This window comes from Mirounga leonina, unplaced genomic scaffold (genome assembly GCF_011800145.1).
Source record: "Mirounga leonina isolate KUSES-001 unplaced genomic scaffold, KU_Mleo_1.0 Mir_364, whole genome shotgun sequence".
Taxonomy (NCBI): domain Eukaryota; kingdom Metazoa; phylum Chordata; class Mammalia; order Carnivora; family Phocidae; genus Mirounga; species Mirounga leonina.
Genome location: NW_023270708.1, coordinates 609,943 through 633,282, shown reverse-complemented (window position 1 = coordinate 633,282; position 23,340 = coordinate 609,943). Strand labels below are relative to the sequence as shown.

At 41.4% G+C, this 23,340-nt stretch overlaps 1 protein-coding gene across 5 annotated transcripts in view; it reads left to right on the top strand.

Annotated features, from left to right (window-relative positions):
• KANSL1 (KAT8 regulatory NSL complex subunit 1) overlaps positions 1-23,340 on the top strand; it is a 182,789-nt gene that overhangs the window by 155,748 nt on the left and 3,701 nt on the right. For 4 of the 5 annotated variants that reach the window (XM_035030393.1, XM_035030394.1, XM_035030391.1 and 1 more), the window contains 5 exons: positions 13,215-13,386; positions 19,112-19,294; positions 19,782-19,970; positions 20,311-20,459; positions 22,850-22,971. In XM_035030393.1, the coding sequence (XP_034886284.1) occupies positions 13,215-13,386; positions 19,112-19,294; positions 19,782-19,970; positions 20,311-20,459; positions 22,850-22,971 (815 nt within the window). The remainder of the gene's footprint in view (positions 1-13,214; positions 13,387-19,111; positions 19,295-19,781; positions 19,971-20,310; positions 20,460-22,849; positions 22,972-23,340) is intronic. The other variant, XM_035030395.1, reaches the window with a different exon arrangement.

Here is a 23,340-nt window from a genome sequence, read left to right as displayed (position 1 = left end):
GTTTTATCATCTAGATTTTAGAGAATTTTAGTTTTGAGCAGTTAAGTGTCATAAGCTATTTTTAAAAAAGATAAAGTGTGCAGGTAGTTTATGTTTGGAGTAGATTGGCCATAAAAGAGACTGGAGTCAGAAAGAAAGACTAGTAACAATAGTAATCCTAGAGGAAATAATATTGTCTGAAGGCCCCAAAGCTCTCAGGATGCAGTAGATTTCAAAACTAGTCCTAAGGAAGAATCACCAGGATGTTGTGAATATCAGAGTTGGGAGGACGGAGAGCTTTGAGATTGGTAGAGTGGGGTTATCTTCCATGGAAATCAGTAAGGCCTGGGGAGAACATGGGGGTACTTCCTGTATCACCATTTTATTGTAATATTAGTGCAGATTGGAACTGCTATGTATTACATATTTCATCACTGTCAGGGGTCTGGTTTGGTAGATGTTAGCAGTTAGCTAAGTCAGTGAAGAAACACTCAATGAGAAATTACATAACATGTATCATTAATGTTTATTTCCTGCTCTGCCTCTATGAGGTAGATATTTACAGCCTAATCTAAAACATTAGTTTCTAGATACCGAAATTTCAAATCAGTAAAAGTTTTAAAATAAATGTGGGGCCGATATGGGGTTGCTTTTTATTTTGTTAGTTATTTTATAAAATAAGTATATCATAGTACAGGTATTATTTTAAAAAGAAAAAATAACATGCCATGAGATTTTTGGATTGGCCTTAATAGCATTTCTTTTTAATTTTTTTTTAAGATCGTATAGTTCTTTTTAGAATTTTCTATTTTCTTAGAGAATTTTTTAGAATATAGTTACCATACAGTGTTATATTAATTTCCAGTATACAATATAGTATATCAACAGTTCCATGCATTCACTCAGTGCTCATCACAAGTTCACTCGATCCCCATCACCTGTTTCACCCATCCCCCCCTCCCACCACCCCTCTGGTAACCATCAGTTTGTTCTCTATAACTAAGAATCTGTTTCTTGGTTTGTCTCTCTCATGCTTTTTTTTTTCCTTCTTTGTTTCTTAAATTCCACATGAGTGAAATCATATGGTATTTGTCTTCTCTGACTTATATTTAGCATTATACTCTCTAGCTCCATTCATGTCCTTGCAAATGGCAAGATTTCTTTTTTATGGCTGAGTATTATTCCATTGTGTGTGTGTGCACGTGTACATACACACATTACCTCTTATTTATCCATCTATTGATGGACATTTGGGCTGCTTCTGTAATTCGGCTATTATAAATAATGCTGCTGGGGCGCCTGGGTGGCTCAGTTGGTTAGGTGACTGCCTTCGGCTCAGGTCATGATCCTGGAGTCCCTGGATCGAGTCCCGCATCGGGCTCCCTGCTCGGCAGGGAGTCTGCTTCTCCCTCTCCCACTCCCCGTTTGTGTTCCCTCTCTCGCTGTGTCTTTCTCTGTCAAATAAATAAATAAAATCTTAATAAATAAATAAATAAATAAATAAATAAATAAATAAATAATGCTGCTGTATAAACATAGGGGTAGCATTTCTTATCAGATGGTTTGGCGGTGCTCTGGTGTGATTTTGGAATTTTATTGTTTGTGTTGGAGGATAATTATAGGAGGATTGCTCTGGGTTAAATTTTATTTTATTTAAGATTTTATTTATTTGTTTGAGAGAGAATGAGAGACAGCATGAGAGGGAGGAGGGTCAGAGGGAGAAGCAGACTCCCCGCTGAGCAGGGAGCCCGACGCGAGACTCGATCCCGGGACTCCAGGATCATGACCTGAGCCGAAGGCAGTCGCTCAACCAGCTGAGCCACCCACGCACCCCTGGGTTAAATTTTAAAGTTGGATTCTGGAGAATTCCCAGCGGTCTTTCACTTCTTTCTCTTGTATCACACATGAGGATATATAGGACATGACATATAGTAGGACATTCTCTTAAGGCACAGTGTCGTGATATTTGTAGTTGAAAACTAAAGAACTAAAATGATTGTGAGTGTGTATTACAAGTGAAGAATTTGGGGCAGCTGACTCTTGGTTTTGCTGCTGTCATGGTATCAGGGTCATGGCACTGAGCCCCACGTTGGGCTCTGCACTACGTGGGGAATCTGCTTGAGGGTTCTCTCTCTCCTTTTCCCTTTGCCCCTCCCCCTGCTCCCACACATGCACTCTCTCTTGCTCGCTCTCTCTCTCAAATAATATCCTTAACAAAAACTAGAAAAATAAAAGTGAATAATTTGATATCAAATAAGATACATTCTTTACTGACAGGGGCTTCTTATGATAGGTCTTGGAGGCCTAACTTTTTCCATACTAGTCAGACTTTTGGGAAGGAGCAGGAATGCCATGTGGACATTTGCAGTCATTATAAGACACAGACAAATTTTGAAAAGCTGAAGATAAATAGAAGCAGCTCTGATATTTTATTTATAAACTGTCCTCAAGCCAAAAGAATTTAATGCTTTGAATTAATATTCTGTGATTAACAGAAAATGATGAATAGAGCTTTACTTTGTGGAATTCATCCATGTGCATTGCATTGGGTTTTTAATGGAAACTCCTTCAGAGAGAATTAATATAATTTATGCTATTAAAGGAACATAGAATTTCTCGATGTATCCAAGTATTTTATTTCTTCATTCAGTTTTTATGTATTTCCTACATTCTTGATGTTTTTGTGATGCAAATGAGGTCTTTTCTGTTCGTGTTATTTTGTAAGTGCTGTTGATTTCTGTAATTGAACACTTATTTGAACTCTGTGTTTTGGTTGATTATTTTAAATTTTCTAGATAGGCTATCTATCACCAGCAAATAATGTGATACCTCTTTATACACTTCTTACTCCTTTTCCTTGACTAGATGTGATGTATTTACAGAGCAGTGTTAAGAAATAGTTGGTCCCAGTGAGGCATCTCATTCCTGGTTTTAATGCAATACTTTCTCTTCTTCTTTATTTTATTTTATTTATTTATTTATTTTTTGTTAGAGAGAATCTTAAGCACGCTCCAGCCCAGTGCTGAGCTGGACTATGGGGCTTAATCTCATGACCCTGAGATCATGACTTCAGCCAAAATCAAAAGTCAGACTCTTACCGACTGAGCCACCCAGGCGCCGCTCATGGCTATAGTTTTAGAATTTCACTATTAATTTTGATGTTGGATAACTTCTTAAAATGAATTGGGACACTTTACCATTTTCTGTGCTTTGGAAAACTTTAAAGATTTTTTGGGAAGTATCTGTTTCTTTAAAATTTGTTGGAACTTTAAGGTAAAGACCATCTGAGGACCAGCATCTATTTTACAGAAAATTGTCCATCTATCAGATTTTTCAAATTAACTCGTACAGAATTTTATAGAAAGCATTCTTAATTTTTAAGTCCTTGTTATCTGTAGTTATGTCCATGTTTCAATCTTAATTATATTTGTCTTCTGTTACTTGATTAGTCTTGTCATCAGTTTTTCCTATTGGTCTTTTCAGAGATTGGTTATTTGCTGGTAATTCCTTCCTCCTGTGGTCTTGGTTTGTTTTGTTTTTGTTTGTTTGTTTGTTTTTTTCTCTCCTGTCTGCCTTTATTCAAATGTTTAATTTATTTTCTGTTCTTTCTTACGTAATAATAAAAGCATTCAACTTTCTGAATTTTCTTCTGAGTGTAGTTTTGGATAGCATTCCACAGCCTTTGATGTGTGAAGTATTCTTTTTGCTATTTGGAAGTTACCAATGAGTTTTGAGTTCTTTTCCCAAGAGTTACAGATTGAGTTTCCAAATTCAAAATGGTTTTTCTTTTTAAACCTTTTGTTATTTAATTACTAATTTTTACAGCATTTGGGTTAAAGTGGTGTTTCTGTAGTTTCTGCTTATATTTTGTTGATTTTTTAAAAAATGTCATTGGTGTCTAGTCTCGAGTTCTATGTAATTATATCCTCTTAGTGACTTGAGGCTTCTCTCTCCAGTAGTTTTTGCCTCACATTCTACTTTTCTTAATACTAATGTTGTAGTATGTGATTTTTTTCACCCATTTACTTTTAGCATTTTGTTTTTTGAAACATCATTTTTTTTTAACCTCCATAAAGTCTTTGATTTTAAAGGGGATTTTATTAAATAAAAAAGTTTTTCATTTTATATATTCAGTTTTAAAACTGGATTTAAAGGCTTATTTAGGTTTATTGTGACTGTAACATTTCATTAGTTATTGATAGTCCTTTTTATACCTTAATATGCCAACTTACTGAGTTCTTAATTTTAATTTCTAGTTTTTCAGGATTAGAACAACAGTTTGACCATGTTTCAGGTTCTTAGCTCATAACCTTTGTCCCTTAAAACTGTTTCACTGTCTTTCGGTGGTGGAGGAGGGTGATTATTTGTTGTTTTGTTTTGGCATAGAATTAAAATGGTCTTCTTTTCTTTTTTTTTTTTTTTGGTCTTATTTTCAGTCCGTTATATTGGTAACCAGTTCTGCTGTGCACTGTCCAGTATGGTAGCTACTGTAGCCATGTGTAGCTATTTAAAATTAAGATAAATTCAGTACCTCATTTGCACAGTCACATTTCACGTGTTCAGTGGTCCGTCCCATGTGACTAGTGGCTACCATATTTAAGTCACACAAATACCACTTTCATCATTGCAAAACTGCAATGGACAGTGCTGCAGGTTTTTAATATGGCCCTATCAAGTCTTTTATACTAGCTTTGGTTCTTGATTCCCCAAAGTTTGTAGTTGGAAATGGAAATATTCCAGTTATCTCTGTGTTACTGTTTTGTCTCCTGTTTGTTTAGCTCTTACTACCTGCTGCTCCTCGGTGTCATCATTAAATTAAACATGGAAGTGATTGGCAGAGTTTGGATGCACATAATAAGTACTCAGATGTTAGCTGTTAACATTTCTGTCATGGTTTTCATCTCTTTGGTTCTCCTGTAGTATAAAGGAAGAAAGACAAGTTTATTGCTCACATTCTATTTTAATTCTCCATATCATTAGTTCTGACCATAGTTCCTCTTAGGTAGGTTTTAGTTCTACCATGGGTAGTTAAGATTTTTTCTTTTTTCTTTTCAGATTTTATATTTCCGTTTTATGTCATCTTACTGCCCTTTCATCTTCCCTGTTTCCATGTAATAGAAGTTGTGTTATCTTTTACTCTATTGGAGATGTGAGAAGTTTCATTCATTAATTGTTTTACCAAACTTGTTTAATAGTTTTCTGGAGGTATGTTCTTTCTCAATTTTTCAGATTTGCTTCCTTTTCCCTTATTCTGCAGTATTCTGCTCGTAGTCCCAAAGCTGAGGGGTTTTTTTCTTTCTTTCAGTATTCTTAAAAAATAAGTTGATCTATCCAGACTTTGTGATTTCACTAGAAAAATGTAGTAGCTGGGTGTATTTGTTTTCTATCACAGTTCTAGAGGTTAGAAGTTTGAAATCAAGGGGGATAGCCCTTTGCTGCCTCTGAAGGCTCTCTAAAGAAGAATCCTCTCTTGCCACCTTCTGCTTTCTTTGCTTGTGTTTGCTAGCAAATTTTAGCATTCATTGGCTTGTGGCAGCATTATCTCCTCCTATCTCTGCCTCTGTTTTTATGTGATCATCTTCCCTGTGTGTCTGTGTCTTTGTGTTTTCATGTGGTGTTATTAAGGACACCATTCATTGGACTTAAGGCCACCCCAATTCAATATCACGTCATGTTAATCACATCAGAATCCTGTTTACAAATAAGGTCACATTCTTTGATTCTGGTTGGGCATGATTATCGGGGTGGGGCCTTGGGGCGGGTCACTATTCTAATCAGTACACTGGCCATTGGTCCTTGTCTCTGCTACTCATGTGCTGGTTGAATCTTTTTCTTAATTCTAAATCTGGAAAGGTGCTATTCCTAACTCAGTTACTGGGTTTCAGCAACTTTTATACTTAACATACCTATGCTGTAGTTGGAGAAATAGTTGAACTTCATTTTACTCCCACTGCCAGTTTTCTGGAGCACTTCTGCACCACTGAATTTATTGTGTGAAGAACCTGAATTCCCTGTATATGGAAAAACTTAGCAGGTTTACCTGCCTCCTTCCCTAATTTTTTAATTCTGTAAAGTATAAAAAATGATAAAACAATCATTATGTACATACCACCTTAAATGTTAATATCTTGACTTTTTTTTAATATTTAAAAGAAAATTACAGATGAACAATGTTTGTTTTATCCCCTATCATCTCCTCTACCTGCTTCCTTCCCCAGAGGTAACCACTATCATGAATTTGGTTGTGTATACTCCCAGTTCAGGTTCTCTTAGATTTTCACTACACGTATATGTATCCATGAGCAAAGTGCAGTATGTATTGTTTAGTTTAATGTTCCTATAAAAATTTATATAAATGCCATCATGGTGTACATATTCTGCAACTTGTTTGGGGGGGGGTGTTTTTTAATTCACTGTTGCCTTTTCAAGATCTCCATGTTGATAGACATAATTTTAGTTCATCTTTTGTAAATAGTCCACATTTCCTTCAAAAAGACAGTGTTTGTGTGGGTGTGAGTATATCCATATCCCGTTTGTTGACTTCAGGGTTCTAAATTTAACTTCTATTTTGCGCTTAATGATTGTGTTCATGTCTTCTGTGTCCTTTGGTCTGCTTTCTATTTCTCTTTGAGAAATATATTTGGCATGTAACATTGTGTAAGGTTAAAGTATACAACATGTTGACTTGATCATAGATATTGCAGTACACCTGCCAACTAATTGTAGCCTTAGCTAATACCTCTATCATGTCACAAAATGATCATTTCTTTCTTGTGGTGGGAATAATTAAGATCTAGTCTCTTTGCATATTTATAATATAGTACTGTTGTCTCTGTAATCACTGTATTGTGTATTAGATCTCTAGGACTTATTTATCTACTAACTGCAAGTTTATACTTTTAAACAACCTCTCTTGGGTTCCTGGGTGACTCAGTTGGTTAAGCGACTGCTTTCAGCTCAGGTCATGATCCCAGAGTCCCAGGATCGAGTCCCGCATCGGGTGTCCTGCTCAGTGGGGAGTCGTCTTCTCCCTCTGACCCTGCCCCCTCTTGTGCGCTCTCTCTCTCAAATAAATTAAATCTTAATGTATAAATAAATAAACAATCTCTCTTATTTCCCCATCTCCCCCCCCCTTTTTTTTTTTAGCATATGTATTCATATAGATCCAGGATGACTGGTTAGATACAGACAAGTTCATGGTTGATAATGCATTGCATTCCAGTATTTATTGTTGATGAAAATTCTGATGTCAGTTTGTCATTCTTTTAGTTTATCTGTATCTTCTCTCTAGTAATTTAAATTCCCCAACCCCCTACTTTGAGGTGGTTTTTTTTTTATGTTTTGCAGTAACAAAGGACGTATTTAGATGTATGCATTAATTTTTAGCCACTTAGGGGCTTGGTTTGCACCCTCATTCTGAGAGTTCTTGCCTGTCCTGAGTTTTGAAAATTATTATTTCTTTAAACTTTTTCTCTTTTCTCCTCTTGAATATGGAATGTCTATTATATGTAGATTGTTGTAGATCTTGTCATTCTCTCTTCTATATCTTTTTTTTTTTTTAATACTTCCCATTTCCATCTCTCTCTCTCGCTGTTTTATTCTCAGTAAACCTCTGTGACTGTTCCTTCTATTCATCAGGTTTTTCTCCAGCTGTGTTTAGTTTACTATTAAACCTGTCAGTTGTTTGGTTTTTTTTCTTTTTTTTTTTTTTTTTAAGATTTTATTTATTTGAGAGAGAGAGAGCACGAGCAGGGGGGAGGGGCAGAGGGAGAAGCAGATTCCCTGCTGAGTGGGAAACCCAATGTGGGACTGTATCCCAGGACCCTGGGATCATGACCTAGGCTGAAGGCAGGCACTTAAACGACTGAGCCACCCAGGCACCCCAATGTGTGGTTTTCATTCAGAATTTGTTTCTGGTTACTTTTAGAATCATCATTTTTTTCATCCTTTCCTATTCTTTTATGATGTTCATTTCTTCCTTTATCTGTTTGAACAACTGTAATATACTTTATTTATTTATTTATTTATTTTAAGAGAACCATGTAGGTATGTATATATTTGCCAGTGGTAGAGAACGTGAGGTTTCCACATCTTTGGCCAATATACTTACTTTAAAATCGCTCTCAGATTATTCCATTTCCAGGGGTGCCTGGCTGTCTCAGTGGGTAGAGCATGGGACTGTTGATCTTGGGGTCCTGAGTTCGAGCTTCATGTTGGGCTACGAATGACTTTAAAAATTACTCCATTTCTAGTTTCTTGAGGACCAGTTGTCCCCATTTTTGTGCTGACTGCAACACATCAGTCTGCTTTGTGATCTTTCACAGTGAGCTCCCCCAGGGCAGGGTGAACAGGGCATGTTTTCTGTAGGAGTCTTGTGTGATCCCTAGACTGTGGAAGTGTCCTTAATGCAGTTTTCTATTGATCATCTTTTCCTTTTTTTTTTTTTTTAAGATTTTATTTGATGGAGAGAGAGAGCAAGAGCATGAGCACAAGCAGGGGGAGCGGCAGAGGGAGAGGGAGAAGTAGGCTTCCCACAGAGCAGGGAGTTGGACGTAGGGCTCAATCCCAGGACCCCGGGATCATGACCTGAGGAGAAGGCAGATGCTTCACCGACTGAGCCACCCAGGCACCCCTAAACTAATTTATTTAGAAATACTACCTTTGCTACATATTAAGCTATCATGTATACTTTGGTCTAGTTCTCTTTCTGTTTAATTTTTCTGTAGCAGACTATTTTAATTGCTGTAACTTTAAGATATTTTGATATGTGGTAGGGCAAATCACTCCCCTCTATCTTTGCTTATCAGAAATTTTATGGGGACTTTTCCCTTTAAGCATATATTCTTTCAGTTCCAGTTTTAAGATTGTTTAAATCTTATTTGCCTCTTCCTTCCCCAACAAAACCTTATTTAGATTGTAGATTAATTTGTAGATTATTAATAGCTTTAAAAAGGTTTGTGTTTATAAGTTTTAGTTAAACTTCAGAATATTTTTTATTATTGTTATAGTCAAGAAAAGATTATTTTTTTCACTTGTATGTTTCTCAAAAACAGTTATTTTTAGGAAGGTCACATTTCAGAAAAAGACCTGAGGTGAGAGGAATAACCATGGAAAGGGCCATGATCTGGAATTTTGCCTGGCATATTGAAGAAATAGCAGTGGTAGAGTGAGCAAGGAGAGAAGCAGGAAGTAAAAGGAAATGAGGTCAGAGAAGGGATAGCAGTGACAGATGGTATAAAGCCTTGTGTGCACCATTTGTAAGAACTTTGGCTCTTGTTCCTTATGAGATGAGGAGCCATTGGAACGTTATAAGCTGAGGACTGGTCAGCCACGGTTACTCCTACTACTGTATTTTGATTAGTTGGAAGGAGAGGCAAGCAGGAAGACAAGTGAGGAGTTATTTAATAAATTCATGTGAGAGGGGTTCCTGGGTGGCTCAGTCATTTAAGCCCCCGACTCTTGATTTCAGCTCAGGTCATGAGACCAAGCCGCACATCGGACTCTGCTGGGTATGGAGCCTGCTTAAGATTCTCCCTCCCCAGGGGCGCCTGGGTGGCTCAGTTGGTTAAGCGACTGCCTTCAGCTCAGGTCATGATCCCAGGGTACTGGGATCGAGTCCCGCATTGGGCTCCCTGCTCTGCGGGAAGCCTGCTTCTCCCTCTCCCACTCCCCCTGCTTGTGTTCCCTCTCTCGCTGTGTCTCTCTCCGTCAAATAAATAAAATCTTTAAAAAAAAAAAAAAGATTCTCCCTCCCCACTACCCCCCCTTTTAAGTCAGAAAAGATACTGACTTAGACCAGGGTTATTGCAGTTGAGGTGGTATAAAGTGGTCAGATTCTGGATACATTAAGAAGGTAGAGGCCACAGGATTTCATGATTGGATATGGGGTATGGTAAAAGAAGGGAGTTTAGGATAAGTTCAGAGATTTAGGACTGAGCAGCTAGAAATTGGGAAGAGCAGGGGCTCAGTTTTGAACTGAGGTACCTGTTAAGACATCTAAGTGAAGTTGAGTGAGCAGTTAAATTGAAATGAAATTATATTAATTGATATACTAATATTGAATAATCCTGATATCCAGAAATCTCCACTTGGCTCAGGTTTGGTTGTTTATATTTGTTGTGATTTTTAAAATTTGTTTTCGTACTATAAAATATATGTTGTGATTTTTTTTTTTTGATTTTTATTTATTTATTTATTTGAGAGAGAGAGAATGAGAGAGAGAGAACACATGAGAGGGGATAGGGTCAGAGGACGAAGCAGACTCCCTGCCGAGCAGGGAGCCCGATGCGGGACTCGATCCAGGGACTCCAGGATCATGACCTGAGCCGAAGGCAGACGCTTAACCGACTGAGCCACCCAGGCGCCCTATGTTGTGATTTTTTAAAACACAAATAGGCTCTGGGGCGCCTGGGTGGCTCAGTCAGTTAGGCGTCTGCCTTCGGCTAAGGTCATGATCCTGGGGTCCTGGGATTAAGCCCTGTGTCAGGCTCCCTGCTCAGTGGAGCGTCTGCTTCTCCCTCTGCCCCTCCCCCAACTTGTACACATTTTCTCTCTCAAATAAATAAAATCTTTTTAAAAAGAATTTTATTTTTCTGAAAGGACAATAGAATTGTAATTTGTTAGTATCAGCCATCTTAATTGAATAGAAAATTACCTCTTCAGTGCTTTTATTTATTTATTTTTAAAGATTTTATTTATTTGTCAGAGAGAACGAGAGCACAGCAGGGGGAGCGGCAGGCAGAGGGAGAAACAGGCTCCCCGCTGAGCAAGGAGCCTGATGTAAGACTCTCGATCCCAGGACCCTGGGATCATGACTTGAGCTGAAGGCAGACGCTTAACTGACTGAACCACCCAGGTGTCCCTCTTTAATGTTTTTAAAGATTTGACCAGGGAAATTGACTTGTCTGAGCCTCTACCTTATTTTATGCATGTATATGGTATTCCCTTATTAGATGGAATACAAAAATATGTAACATTTAAACATCATAGAAATGCATAATTTGTATACACTCCTATTACATATGTACACAGTTTCCAGTTTTTAACTTAACTAGTGCTTTTTTGAGGAATTCTTACATGTTTGCATTTCTTCCTTTTTCTCTTCATTAAGCCAGTCTTAAAGTTTATCTGATTATTAATTGGTCTGTTCCTATCCACCCCACCCTTGAGGTGGGTTTAGGAAGAAGGAAAAGGAAAACTCCCAAAGAACAGCTCTTAAATTTGCTATTTCTGGCATCTATTTCCTCTTTTGGCAGTTTTAGCTTTTATCTTAATCTCTTCCTTTAGTTTGTTATTTTTACCATATTCTTTTTCCTCTACACCCAATCTGTTGGCTGTTGACTTAAGGGTATACTACAGCCATAAAATGGAATGTTCGTTTTTCATATAGACAGGTAATTGATGCCATGGGTTAGTTTATGAGGAAAAACATATCTCCATCTTAATTATTATTATTTTGATTTTGCTATCTTTTTCTAATCTCTTTTTAATGTTTTAAGTTTTGGTGCAATTTCTGGATCCTACCTAATTACCTGACTCCTCCCATTCATCTGCTGTGTGGTCTGTGGTTCTCATCTCTGCCAGCAGCTCTCTCTCAGCTCTGTCTCAAAATGTTATCTCTTTCAGAAAGCCAGCGCTGATAAACAGTGCAAGGGATATTTTTTCCCAAAACAGTACCAGTTAATGTTGTCTACACAGGAGCATCATGTTTAGTTGGTATAATTCCCTTTCAGTGGCATCTACAATTGCAGCTTATTAGAATTCTTTTACTTTAGTGCGAGGTGCCCAGTCTAACCTTCACAGGAGCTTCTTTGCATGCCACCCATCTACGTGGTTGCATGAAGGAGGCAGTTGGGGAATGTTGATAAAGACCATGTTGTTCTCATATTTATCTTTCTCCTGTACATGTGTGTAAAGGCAAATAGTTTTCAAGAGAGGTTTGTGCTGAAACTGAATGCTGCTCTTGGAGTTGTTGTAGGCTTTTCGCTAGCAGTTTCCATGCTACCCTTTTGTTTTTATTATGATACTACCCTTGCTCAGAGCATCCCTTCTCATGGTGCTGTTCCACAGGCAAGTCCTTTTCTTCTAGGACTGGATGCTGCCCAAATGACTTTTTAATGGGTTATGATTTGGCACATGCCAGATTTGTCCATCCTAACACTAGAGTCTAGGAATCCTGCATTCAGCATGACCTCTGAAGTTTTCTCCCCAAAGCATAAAATTGTTTAAAAAAAAAAAAAAAAAAAACTTTTTTTTTTAAAGCATTTTTTTCCCGCCAATATTAAGTCTTTGGAAGAGTTAGATTACATTTCACTGTGGACTTAGCAGGAGAGGTTATTTCTTAGCCTGCTTACATGTGTACAAAGGAAGTTTAATGGGAATAATTTCTATCTCCTTGAATTTAATCTAACAAAGACTATGGTTTGAACACTCACCATTACCAAATTGCCTTTTTTTTCTTTTTTAAGCTTTTATTTATTTATTTGAGAGAAAGAGCGAGCAAGCATGAGCAGCGGGGGAGAGGGAGAAGCACACTCCCCGCTGAGCAAGGAGCCTGATGCAGGACTCCATCCCAGGACCCCGAGAGATCACGACCTGAGCCTAAGGCAGACGCACTTAACCGACTGAGCCACCCAGGCGCCCCCAAATTTATTTTCATTACTTAGGCATGAACTTTATAACCATGGATCTTAGGCTAGGTTAAAATGTAACTAATGAGTACTGTGTAGTCCAGCGAAACTTGCCACCTTGTTTGAGACTACCTGAAAGTCTTTAGAAGGAATTGTGAAAAGAACAAGAGAGGTGTGATTGGTTGTTTAGGCTCCTGGGTGGATGAAATTGCTGGAGAGAGCAAGTCATGTCCATCTGGGAATCAGGCACCAGCTGTTCATCTTAGGGGCCGTTGAAAACCATCAACATGGTGGAAATATTCAGGTTTTATAAGGTGTTCTCAGCACAGTTTCAGTAGCTTTAAACTCACAAGTTTGGTACCTGGTAATGCTTAGGGCCCCGGCTCCAAGTAACTGGATTTCATCATTAAAGAAGCAGCAAGTTTACTTAATTACTTTGAAGGTTAATGTGTTGGAGAAAAGGGATTTTTTTTAACAAACTAATTGAACTTTCGGTTAGTCGTGGCACATAGGTGTCTAGAAAGAGCCTTCTGAATCTTTGGGATAATGAGAGGGAGCTGGGTTTTATCAGACACTGAATTGTCAGTTTTGTTTGGCTTTTCACAGGTTCATCGGAACAGCACAATGCGCTCTGGCTGTGATGTGAACCCCTCCTGCGCGCTCTGTGGCTCAGGCGGCACGGTCACCATGCCTCCAGAAATTCACTATGAAGCCCCTCTGTTGGAACGCCTTTCCCAGTTGGACTCTTGTGTTCACCCAGTCCTAGCATTTCCAGATGGTAAGAAAGGCCACAGAACATAAAGCTTAAATGAGACTTAAAGGCTTCAAAGTGAAAGAAAGCCAGCCAGGATCCTGGTACAACCCAGGTGCTATCAAGCTATCAGTTTCAGTCAACAGAGCCTCTCAGAATTTTGCAGATGGGGTGCAGCAGATCCATCAGACCAGAATGTACCACTGAAAGATTGCAGCTTGCCAGGAGAGAGATTTCCCCCCAGCCTTTCAGGTTGCTCCTGACCCTGAAATAAAACCCTGCCTAGCTTTGCTATCCATATGGTCCAAGTTTTCTACTAAATATTTCCACTTTTCCTAGAAGTCACATGGCATCAGGAATATTAGATCAAGCTCCTTCTTAGTCAAGGGAGTTCTGGTAACAAGTCCTGGAGCAGTTACAGGATTTAGGTAGGCAAAAAAGAACTCCGTCATTTGAAGAACAGCTAAAGGGGAGGGGATTGTGATTTAATGTTTGATCAACTGTCAAACAGAAGAGGGCATTCTCTAGGATCGGTGTTAGTAAGGATTGTTTTTTATAAATAAAGTTTTATTGGAACACAGCCCATTTGTGTACATCTTGTCAGTGGCTGCTTTTCTGCTAGATTGGCAGTAACATTACATAGTTGCAACCCAGACTAAACAAAGATAGTGTGGCCTGCAAAGCCCAAATTATTTATCATCTGTCCCTTTAAGAAAAAGTTTATAAACTTTTGGACCATATGGATAGCAAGCTAGGCAGGGTTCTTTCTATTTTAGGTTGGGAGTGGTAGAGCAGTAAATAAACTTTAGAACACATCTTCCTGTGTACTTCAGATTTCGGGGTTCATTGGTTTTTACCTTCTCTTGCCATTTGGATTATAGCTCATATAACTTAAGGTTTTATTTGTATAGCATTTTATGGTTTACAAAGCACCTTTCTTATTTGCTTCTCTCAATAATCTCATAAGGTGTTAACTTCAGTTTGGTAGATCAAGAAAAGGCTTAGAAAAGTTGTGCTTTATCTCAGGCTAAATGGCTGATGAGTTTTAGATAGCTCTAGAATTCAAATTTGGGTCATCTGATGCCTGTCCTTCATTTCACTGTATAGTATGCTTCTTCCCAGCCAGGTTATTAAGAGAAACCAGTTTTCTGCCCATTTCTAGGCTCTGACTGCAGGTGGAGCCACCAGGAAAACTTAGGAACATTTCTTGGGTTACTCTCGCAGGATCACAGTGTTGAATTGTATGGTCTCGTATTTGAATAAAGAAGCCTGAAGCCTGTAGTTATATTCTGATTCTGTTAAGGCCTCTTCCATACTCATTGAATGTCAGCTTATAAACATGGTGATCATTTCTTTGTCAGTAGTGTTACCGTATACAGTTGTGAATTGCCTTCCCCCTCCCCCAATCACATATGCTCAGACTGTTTGCCTCACAGACTGGTGCCCTTACACTTCCCTACTCCATCCTGTTTCAAGCAACTATAGGTAGCATTGAGGGAGAAAGGAAGGAAAGATGTTGGAGACTCCTTTCTCTGGTCATTAGCATTTTCACTTCCTGCCTGACCTTTAATACTTTTCCTCTCTCTCTCTGTCTCACACAGCTCCTGACCATGATACTGGGGTTTAGACAAGAGAGTTGGTCATTAAATCTCCTTATAAGATTGTAAAGGAGAATATATATATATATATTTTTTATTATTTCATGTAGGATGTATGAACATAATTGCCTATGGATAAATTAGACTGTAGGTTGACCCGGGGGACACAGTTACCATATCTAATACTGTTCCTGTTGGGATAATTTTGCTTTGATCCAAACAAATACCACATTCAGAATGTTTGTAAACTGTAAGATTTTCACAAAGATGTCCAACTCCAGAGGGCGCCATTATTCTGTGTGAATAGCACTCCCTCTAAGTATTGAGATTTCCCATGTATCATTGTGTAGAATAGTAACAGTGAAGACTAGTGGCCAGCATGTGGGTCAAACATACATGCACCAGACCTGACCTCTGGGCCACCCTTTTACAGCCTGTTCTCTAGAAGATGCTTAGAGATGGCAGGATTTTCAAGTAGCTTTACTAATGTTTCCTAATCAGTTTGTTTGTAGGTAGGATGGGAACCAACTCCAACTCTTAATCCTAGAGTTCGTTCTCCCCTGTTGACCATACCTCAGCCATTCGCATTAAGCAGAGTGTCTAGAGATGATAGAATTGAGGAGCTTGGTGCCTGGTGGCAAGGTGGAGGCATTAGGGTGTGATAACTCTTTAGTACTCTTAGGAGGATCCTCGGAGCTCGTTTCCTTATCAAACCAGTTAATCCTTAGCTTGGAAATGTAGAGGAAGTCTTAAAACCTTGGTGGAAAGAATGTTAACTTGAGTTTGAGCTTCATAAGAGCACCACCTGCTGGCCTTGAAGATCTATGCTGTTTTGAGAGAGCTTACCAAGACTGGTGTATGTGAGGCTACCGCAGTTTACCAGCAGGAGGAGGAAGTGAGTATTATAAAAACAACCCTAGAAAATTTCCTTGAGAAAATGGTGGAACATAATGAGCAGAACAGTCAAGTGCAACGTGGAATGTCAAACCCCAGTGAGCGTGAAGTCAAGGTCTTTTCATTTTGTCTGAGGAAATAGTAACTTAAAATGATGTTAGTTTCCTATTTCCTGTTCTAACACTTCTGTTTTCCTGTTAGTGACCTGATCAAGCATCTGCTCCCTCTTCTCTGATGATAGCACTTTAATGGCATGGCCTGTGCGGGTATGGAATGTGTGAAGTCTTCTGGCTGAATGGGTCCCTGTTGTATTCTCTTTCATACCCTTTCATTGCTTATTTTCAGGTCCTGCATATCTAATCCATTTCAGAGCTTTAGTGCAACATGGATCTCAGGTGTTATTACTTACCACTTAGAGCATGAACTTAGACCAGCAATTCCTAAGAGATCATTATTGTTCATTGACTGGGGGATTTAACTGACTTCCTGTTCATTCTTATATGAGAGGAGTTAAACACAAAGCAAACTTCTAGCAAAGTATAGCAGCCTGAGTTCTTTCAGCAGTTTATTATCCCTAACTGCTTATTCAGTGGGTTTATAGAGGAAATTGCTCTTGATTCTGCTTAATACGTCAACTCCAGGGCACAGGGTGGTAGTCTTCAATGGTAGCAGCTTCTACTTCAGAGCGTTCAGGTGAGGGGAGGGGATTAGATATGGTCCTGGAGTCTGATGTAATGTGTTAAGAATGGAGAGACTCAGCAGTCAGTCTAGTCTAGCAGTAACAAATAGTGTCGTCTCTTGTGCTTACTCTGATTGATAGTTGCTTTCTGGACTCTGTAATTTTTAAAGATGAATCTGAGGTCTTGGGGTACAATAGGGTAAAGAGTGTTAAGATTTTTTAAGTTTTTGTCTGCAGCAAAGGAGGGGAGAGCTGGAGCATGTGTGCTGGGATGTACCTGCCCAGCTAAGTGGTTTGTTCTTGTTTTCGCCTTCTACTCAGTGAAGGAATTAGGGCCTGAATCCAGGCCTACTTATTTCTAGTCTGGTGCTGTTTCCATTATAAATCAGATCGCATATATTCCTCCCTACCTCCTTTTTTTCCTGGCTTAATTTTCAGGTTTGGGAGAGCAATGACTGGGGAAAGTACAAGGAAAAAATGAAATCACTAGGCTTCTGTTGTCCCATTATATAGACCTTGCCCATTCTTCTGTTGACAAGAGGTGTCCTGGGATATAGAGGAGTTGTTTTCCCCTTTCTGGGGCCTTTAGACATTCCAGCTTAGCCCAGTTTTCAGAGTGCCTCCAGACAGTGCTTTATTTCCTACACACCCTTTTCCCTAACCATTTTGAATTGCAGCAAAAAATATTTACCGTTAATAACCTCAACTCAATTCTTGATTGTTTATTAATGGGAAATCCTTTTTTTAAACATTTGACCTTCGTTGGGAGGGTGGGGGGAATCAAACCATTTTATTGAGGGGCTTGGGGGAGGAGTGGAAGGGCTGGGAACACCATGAGATCCAACATCCTTGGTCTGGTTGGTATCTCCCCAACTTTGAGGTTGCTGAAAGCTGACATTTATCTTTGAAGGTTGGGATAGGTGAATTTGTTTTTAAGTGTGGAAAAGAAGGAATGATTATGCAAAAAAATTTTCAGAAGACAGCACTGTCCTCACATACTTGGACATACAGCAAATGTTTATTATCTTTAAAACTTCAGTAGTTTTCCTAATTTGTTTGACTGCCATAAGGTCCAGTGGTCTATTCTCAGAACTGGAAAATAATGTCTGGTGCTGAGGTTGCTTGCCCATTGGGGAAAAGCATCCCTGAGAACAGAACTATTTTACTCATTCAGGGATATATATGTTCATTCCAGACCTGAGAAGCCCAGTGTTCAAATTTGTTCTTGAAGTGTCATGAGATCCATGGTATATACTATAGGAAAGAGTGTTTAAACGTTTTTACACTATAGAACTCCCTTCAAAAATATCCTGTACTCTACTTCTTTGCCAATAATTTGAGAAGTCTCTCATTCCACCTCAGAATTAAACCTCTCCGTTCTCTGGACCAAAAAATAATCTCATGGTGTAGTGGCTGAGAGTGTGGGCTCTAGGGTTCTACCAACCTAAGTTTGAATGTTGGTTGACTTACTAAACTGTATAACCTCAAACAGCTAATTCACCTCTCTGAACCTGTTTTGTCTTTTTAAAAAGGAGCATAATGATGCTTACATCAAAATGAAATACATACTTTAAGTCCATTCTCAAGTATAAGACCTGTAAAATGAAAACTCTCAAACGCTGCTGAGAGAAAATTTAAGAAAACCTAAATAAATAGATATATACCACATTCATGGATTGAGAGACTTGGTGTTGATGGCAGAGTAGAAGGCATTTCTCCCCAGATTGACCTGTAGAGTCAGCGTAATACACGACAAGCTTTTTTGTATTTGAGTTTTTTGGCAAAGCTTAAAAGAAGAAAAAAACCACCTACAATTAAGGAAGAATCCACTTCCATTTTATCTGCAGCACTGAATGTTAGAATAAAGTAGAAACTTTTAAGGTCAGAGAAAAATGGTTTCAGTCTGGAAATACTTTTTCTAAAGAAATTACTCAAGGATACATTCTTAGGAAAATAAAAAATGGAACTAAGAAAATGGAAAGATCCAAGAAGTGGTAAACCAAAGTGGTAAAAATTATAGTTTAAAAGATTAATTTTTGATGTTGAATATTAACTAATCAGCAAAAAAGAAGTCTCCAGGTGGGAGGTGAGGAGCTAGGAAGGAAGGGGGGAGTAATACTCAGTAGACAGTAAGTATTTATTGAATGAATATATCCTGATTAACTGTGTTAACAGTATTAGGTTTAAATGTTTTAGTCTCTAGAAGAATGGAAGCAGGATGTTCATCAATCTTTTGAACCAATAAAGTTTAACAAACTTCGTAGACTACATGAACAAAGAAAACTCCATTGATCTACCAAAAGGTGTTTTTAGATGGCGTATTTGTTTAACTTGAACATGTAAAAGTGACTTGCTTGTGAATAAAAGAATGCCTTCAGTAAAGTTCAGATAAACAGATCTTCCACAGGACAGTGCTTTCCCTGCTGGGTCATCCTGCCACTGGGCACATAAAAGAAAGGTGTGATGTAGATCGTCACCCACTGGAGAGCCTGGGTTACGTGTGAACACATCTCCCTTCTTGAGAGAGGAGCCCGGAGACCAGGTGTCTGGACTAACCTGCAGCGTTTCATCTTTCTTGCAGATGTTCCCACAAGCCTGCACTTCCAGAGCATGCTGAAATCTCAGTGGCAGAACAAGCCTTTTGACAAAATCAAACCTCCCAAAAAGTTTTCACTTAAGCACAGAGCACCCATGCCAGGCAGTCTGCCAGATCCAACTCGTAAAGACAGGCACAAGTTGGTCAACTCCTTCCTAACAACAGCCAGTAAGTTTTAGGGGACCCGGGAATCGGCCTCCGGTTATTTCTGTATTCCTTTTATATTCTCAAGTTACTGTTTTGCTGTGGCAGTATCTTGGGGTTGGGAGAGGCAGTTGACTGATACAAATTCAGCTCACCGTCTACTTCTGCTTGTCTCGGATGTTCTCAGATGGACTTTGAAAGCTCTTGCAGGCACCATGCATCTCGGGGCAAGACCCACAGTGCTGGACGAAAGCTAGCCATGGCCTGACATTGTTTCCATCTGTGGGCAGGCTGTCTCCTGTAGCCTGCAGTCAGATTCTCTGGTTGAGGGCCCTCTGGGCTGCCTGGCCTGGCCTGGCCCTCTGTGCTGTCTGCTAGGAGCGTCCGTCCCAGAGGACTCTCCTGCCCTGGGTGTCTCACCATTGGCCTAGAGAGAACTCAAGAGCTCGGAACTCAAATAAGAAAAGATTGAGAGAAGATTTCACAGCTCCTTTTCTGTTCCCCTCTTCAGAGCTGTCCCATCACCAAATCCGGCCTGACAGGACCCACAGGCAGCACTTAGACGATGTGGGGGCCGTGCCTATGGTAGAGCGAGTGACAGCGCCCAAAGCAGAGCGCTTGCTCAACCCGCCGCCACCTGTGCATGACCCCAACCCCAGCAAAATGAGATTGCGAGACCATTCATCTGAGAGAAGTGAAGGTAGGGCCAGGCCCGGCACCTCTGCCTGCATTTGCATCTGCTCAGGGCTTTCTGGGGCAGCCTGGGCTTCTCTTAATTGCCCCCAGCTTTGGGGTCCTTCACTTCCTAGCAAGGCAGAGGAGAGGGACCCTAACTGCTTCTAAATGCAGGTCACTTCTTAACTGCTGCAGCACCCCTGCCCAGCCCCCCACCTTCCGCCACCCAGTCCGCTTCACCTTTTTATCCTCTAGGCTTAGGAAGCGCGTTGGCTCTCACTGTGTGTTGCTGGCGCTTGTAGCCTGTTCTGGCCACAGAGCCGGTGAGGTAACCACGTGTTCCTCCTTGTTGTTGACGTCTGCAGTGTTAAAGCATCACACCGACATGAGCAGTCCCAGCTACTTGGCGGCCGCCCAGCATGCCCCGCACAGCCCCTTGGTGCGGCAGCTCTCCACCTCCTCAGACACGTCGGCGCCCGCCAGCTCCAGCCCGCAGGTGACAGCCAGCGCGTCTGTAAGTACCTGCGTGGGGTTGGCCCGACGGCCCCTCTGCAGTTACCGCTGCTTGGGTGGCTCTGGAGGACAGTGTAGGGAGTGGGACTTGAGGCCAGGGCGTTTGGCGGGGCTCAGCCCACCACGACGTGTCATCTTTAAGTCAGAGCGGTGGTATTTGACCTTCTGCTTTCCATGGTGGAAAGCTTGATGCCGAGACAGACCCTGAAGGTGGCCTGTGGACTATTCCAGATCTGTGGGGCTAGGTCTCTCCCAGAACTCAGCAGTAGCATGGCTCTAGTCCTGTTGGTTCCAGAAGTTCACCTGAGAGGAGCGGTAGAGGACCGAGACTTAGGAACACTGGAGGCATTCCATTTCCTTATTTTTACTCTCCCGGTGAGTGTAGCTGGAGCCCCGAGAACAGGCCCTGCCGTGAGGGGTCCTGGAAGGGCGGGGGGAGGCAGGGCCTCGCTCCACCCGAGAGCTGTTGGCACAGCCATTCCAGACGCCCGTTTCCCGCTGGTTTCTTGCTCGTACTTTAACTCCTCGGTGTGTGCCTCCTCAGCGCGTGCTCCTAGAGCTTCTTGGTGCCCACTGACGGGTCCTTTCTACGGTAATTATGGTAATAATGGTGATAGTGATAATAAAATCGTCTTCACTGTGTCTCTTCTGCCTGCTTTTCCCATATTATCTCAGTCAGTCCTGATCATGCCCTTTGAAATGTACATCAGTGATATTAAGGATTCTTATTCTGTAAGTGGGGAAGCTGAGGCTTTGCATGCTTAAGTAAACTGCATAAAGGGTGTTGTCCTCAGCCCACTCCCACCTCTTCCCCTTGAAGGTGCTAACAGCAGGCCCGAGAAGATGCAGGGAAAACACACACCTGTTTCTGCAAGCTTCACATTCATTCTTGACCAGGCTACAGGGAGAGCTCTCTCTTGAGGCTTCCATGAGGCACACTTCCGGTAGCGCGGGGTGTGTCCTTTCAGCAGAGATGGGACAGTGGCAGAGGCTTTGGGGTATGAGGTCACTAAGCCTGAGCTGCAGAGCTCAGCGGGGCAAGATTTGCAGAATTCTCTTCGACCATTTTGGTTAAACAGTTACCCCAATTTGTAAGGCGGAGGCCATCTGTTCTCATTTGATAGAGAAGGAAATGGAGGTGAAAAGACAGTGTGGTAGGCTGAGGTGAGAGGCGATAGCAGCTCAAGTCCTGGCCCAGGAAGCGCTGCCTGTCAGCGTCCTCAGAATGTCCTGCCGTGAGGGGTTGAGTCAATCCTGTCTCGCCCTCCAGGAACAGAGAGCAGGGTGGTTAGTTGTAGGGGACAGCATCTTCCCCATCGTGCTTCCCCGACCCCTACCCTCTGAGCTGACCGCACTTGGGCCTTGGCCTTGAATTGCAGCCCCTGGGTGTCTCCGGCTGCGTTGCCGTGGCAGCAAGCTGTGTCATCCCACTGTTGCCCTCTGGCGCCCCCCGGCCCGGCCCCAGTGTCTGTTTCAGGGCGGGCTCTTTGCTGTCTGGGCCCAAGCAGCAGGTGGACTTTTCCTGCGGCATAGAAACCAGCCAAGGCCTTCAGCTCCCTCCTGTATGCCGCCTCTGGCCTCCGAGCTGCTGTAGATGCTCACCTCCTCCTCTGATACTGGACCCTTGTCAGTCTTCTTTCCTAAGAGCTTGATCTTCTCAACCTGTAGAAGCAAGTCTCTGTTCTCCAAGAGTCTGAGCTGTGTAGCCAGGTCCAGGTCTTCTTCCTGTTTCCCTCCACTCAGCTCCACTAGAGCTAGAACGCTCTCCACTCTTCCACAAGTATATAATAGTCAAAAAGAGGGGAAATCCCATAGGGCTGAGCAGATGGTGGGTACAGACTTAGCTGAAGAGCTCAAATCTGCAAGGAGGAGGTGCTTTCATGATGTCCAAGGTTAGATGATCCGTTGAGCTGGGCCTGTCCTCCAAGATCTTTTCAGGATAAGGGAACTCCCCTTTCTAACCTGAAGAGTGCACTAGGCTTAGTGAAGCATTGGTTTTAGGAGCTACTAAGGGTCTGGGTGACAGAGATAGCAAGGGAAAGCAGAAAGGCCAACTCTGAAGGAGGGGTTAGTTAGGGTGTATGTGGGGGAGTCAGAACCACAGCACCTGACTTGAGGCCCCAGGGTGCTCACCCCTGCAAAATTCAGTAGAAGTCTTCTTGCGAGTGAGCCCATGAAGGAAGAGACTCGGGAGCAGGAGGGCCTCCTCGGGGCCACCTGGCGGCTCTCCTGAGGGGACGTCCAAGTGGGAGGGAGACCTCATCCCCAGGGCAGGTAGCGGGGCCCGAGGCCCAGGTGCCTGCGTGCTGGCCGTCCGGTTGTGGGTCTTGGGTGTAGGATTTGATGTTTGCAGAATTGCGCCTCCCTTTTAAATTCGCCTTTGTCTTACAGCAGCCAGTGAGGAGGAGAAGGGGAGAGAGCTCGTTCGACATTAACAACATTGTCATCCCGATGTCTGTTGCTGCAACAACTCGGGTGGAGAAACTACAATACAAGGAAATCCTTACTCCCAGGTAGAGGCCCTCGCTCATTGGCTCCTCCCCCTCTTCTTCCCGCTACTGCCTTTTCCCCTCTTTTGCCCCCGAGCTTTGGGTCCTGGCCTTAGGTTTCGTCTTCTCTTTAAGAGAAATTCTTCCCTGATAGGAGTGAAATTGTTTCTGCGTATCGATCTCTCATTCCGTTAATAAGAGTACCAGCCAGACCTCCGGCCACGTGCTGGCTGTAGCCATGTTTGTTTGACACACAGTATGTTTGCAAACAGTGAGTTTGTTGTCCTCATCACAACAGGATTTCACCTGTGAATCTTTATTCCCAGCTTTTGTTGACAACTTGGGAAATTGGGTAGATGGGTAGCAGTCCGCTGGTGTAAGCCGTTCCTTGGC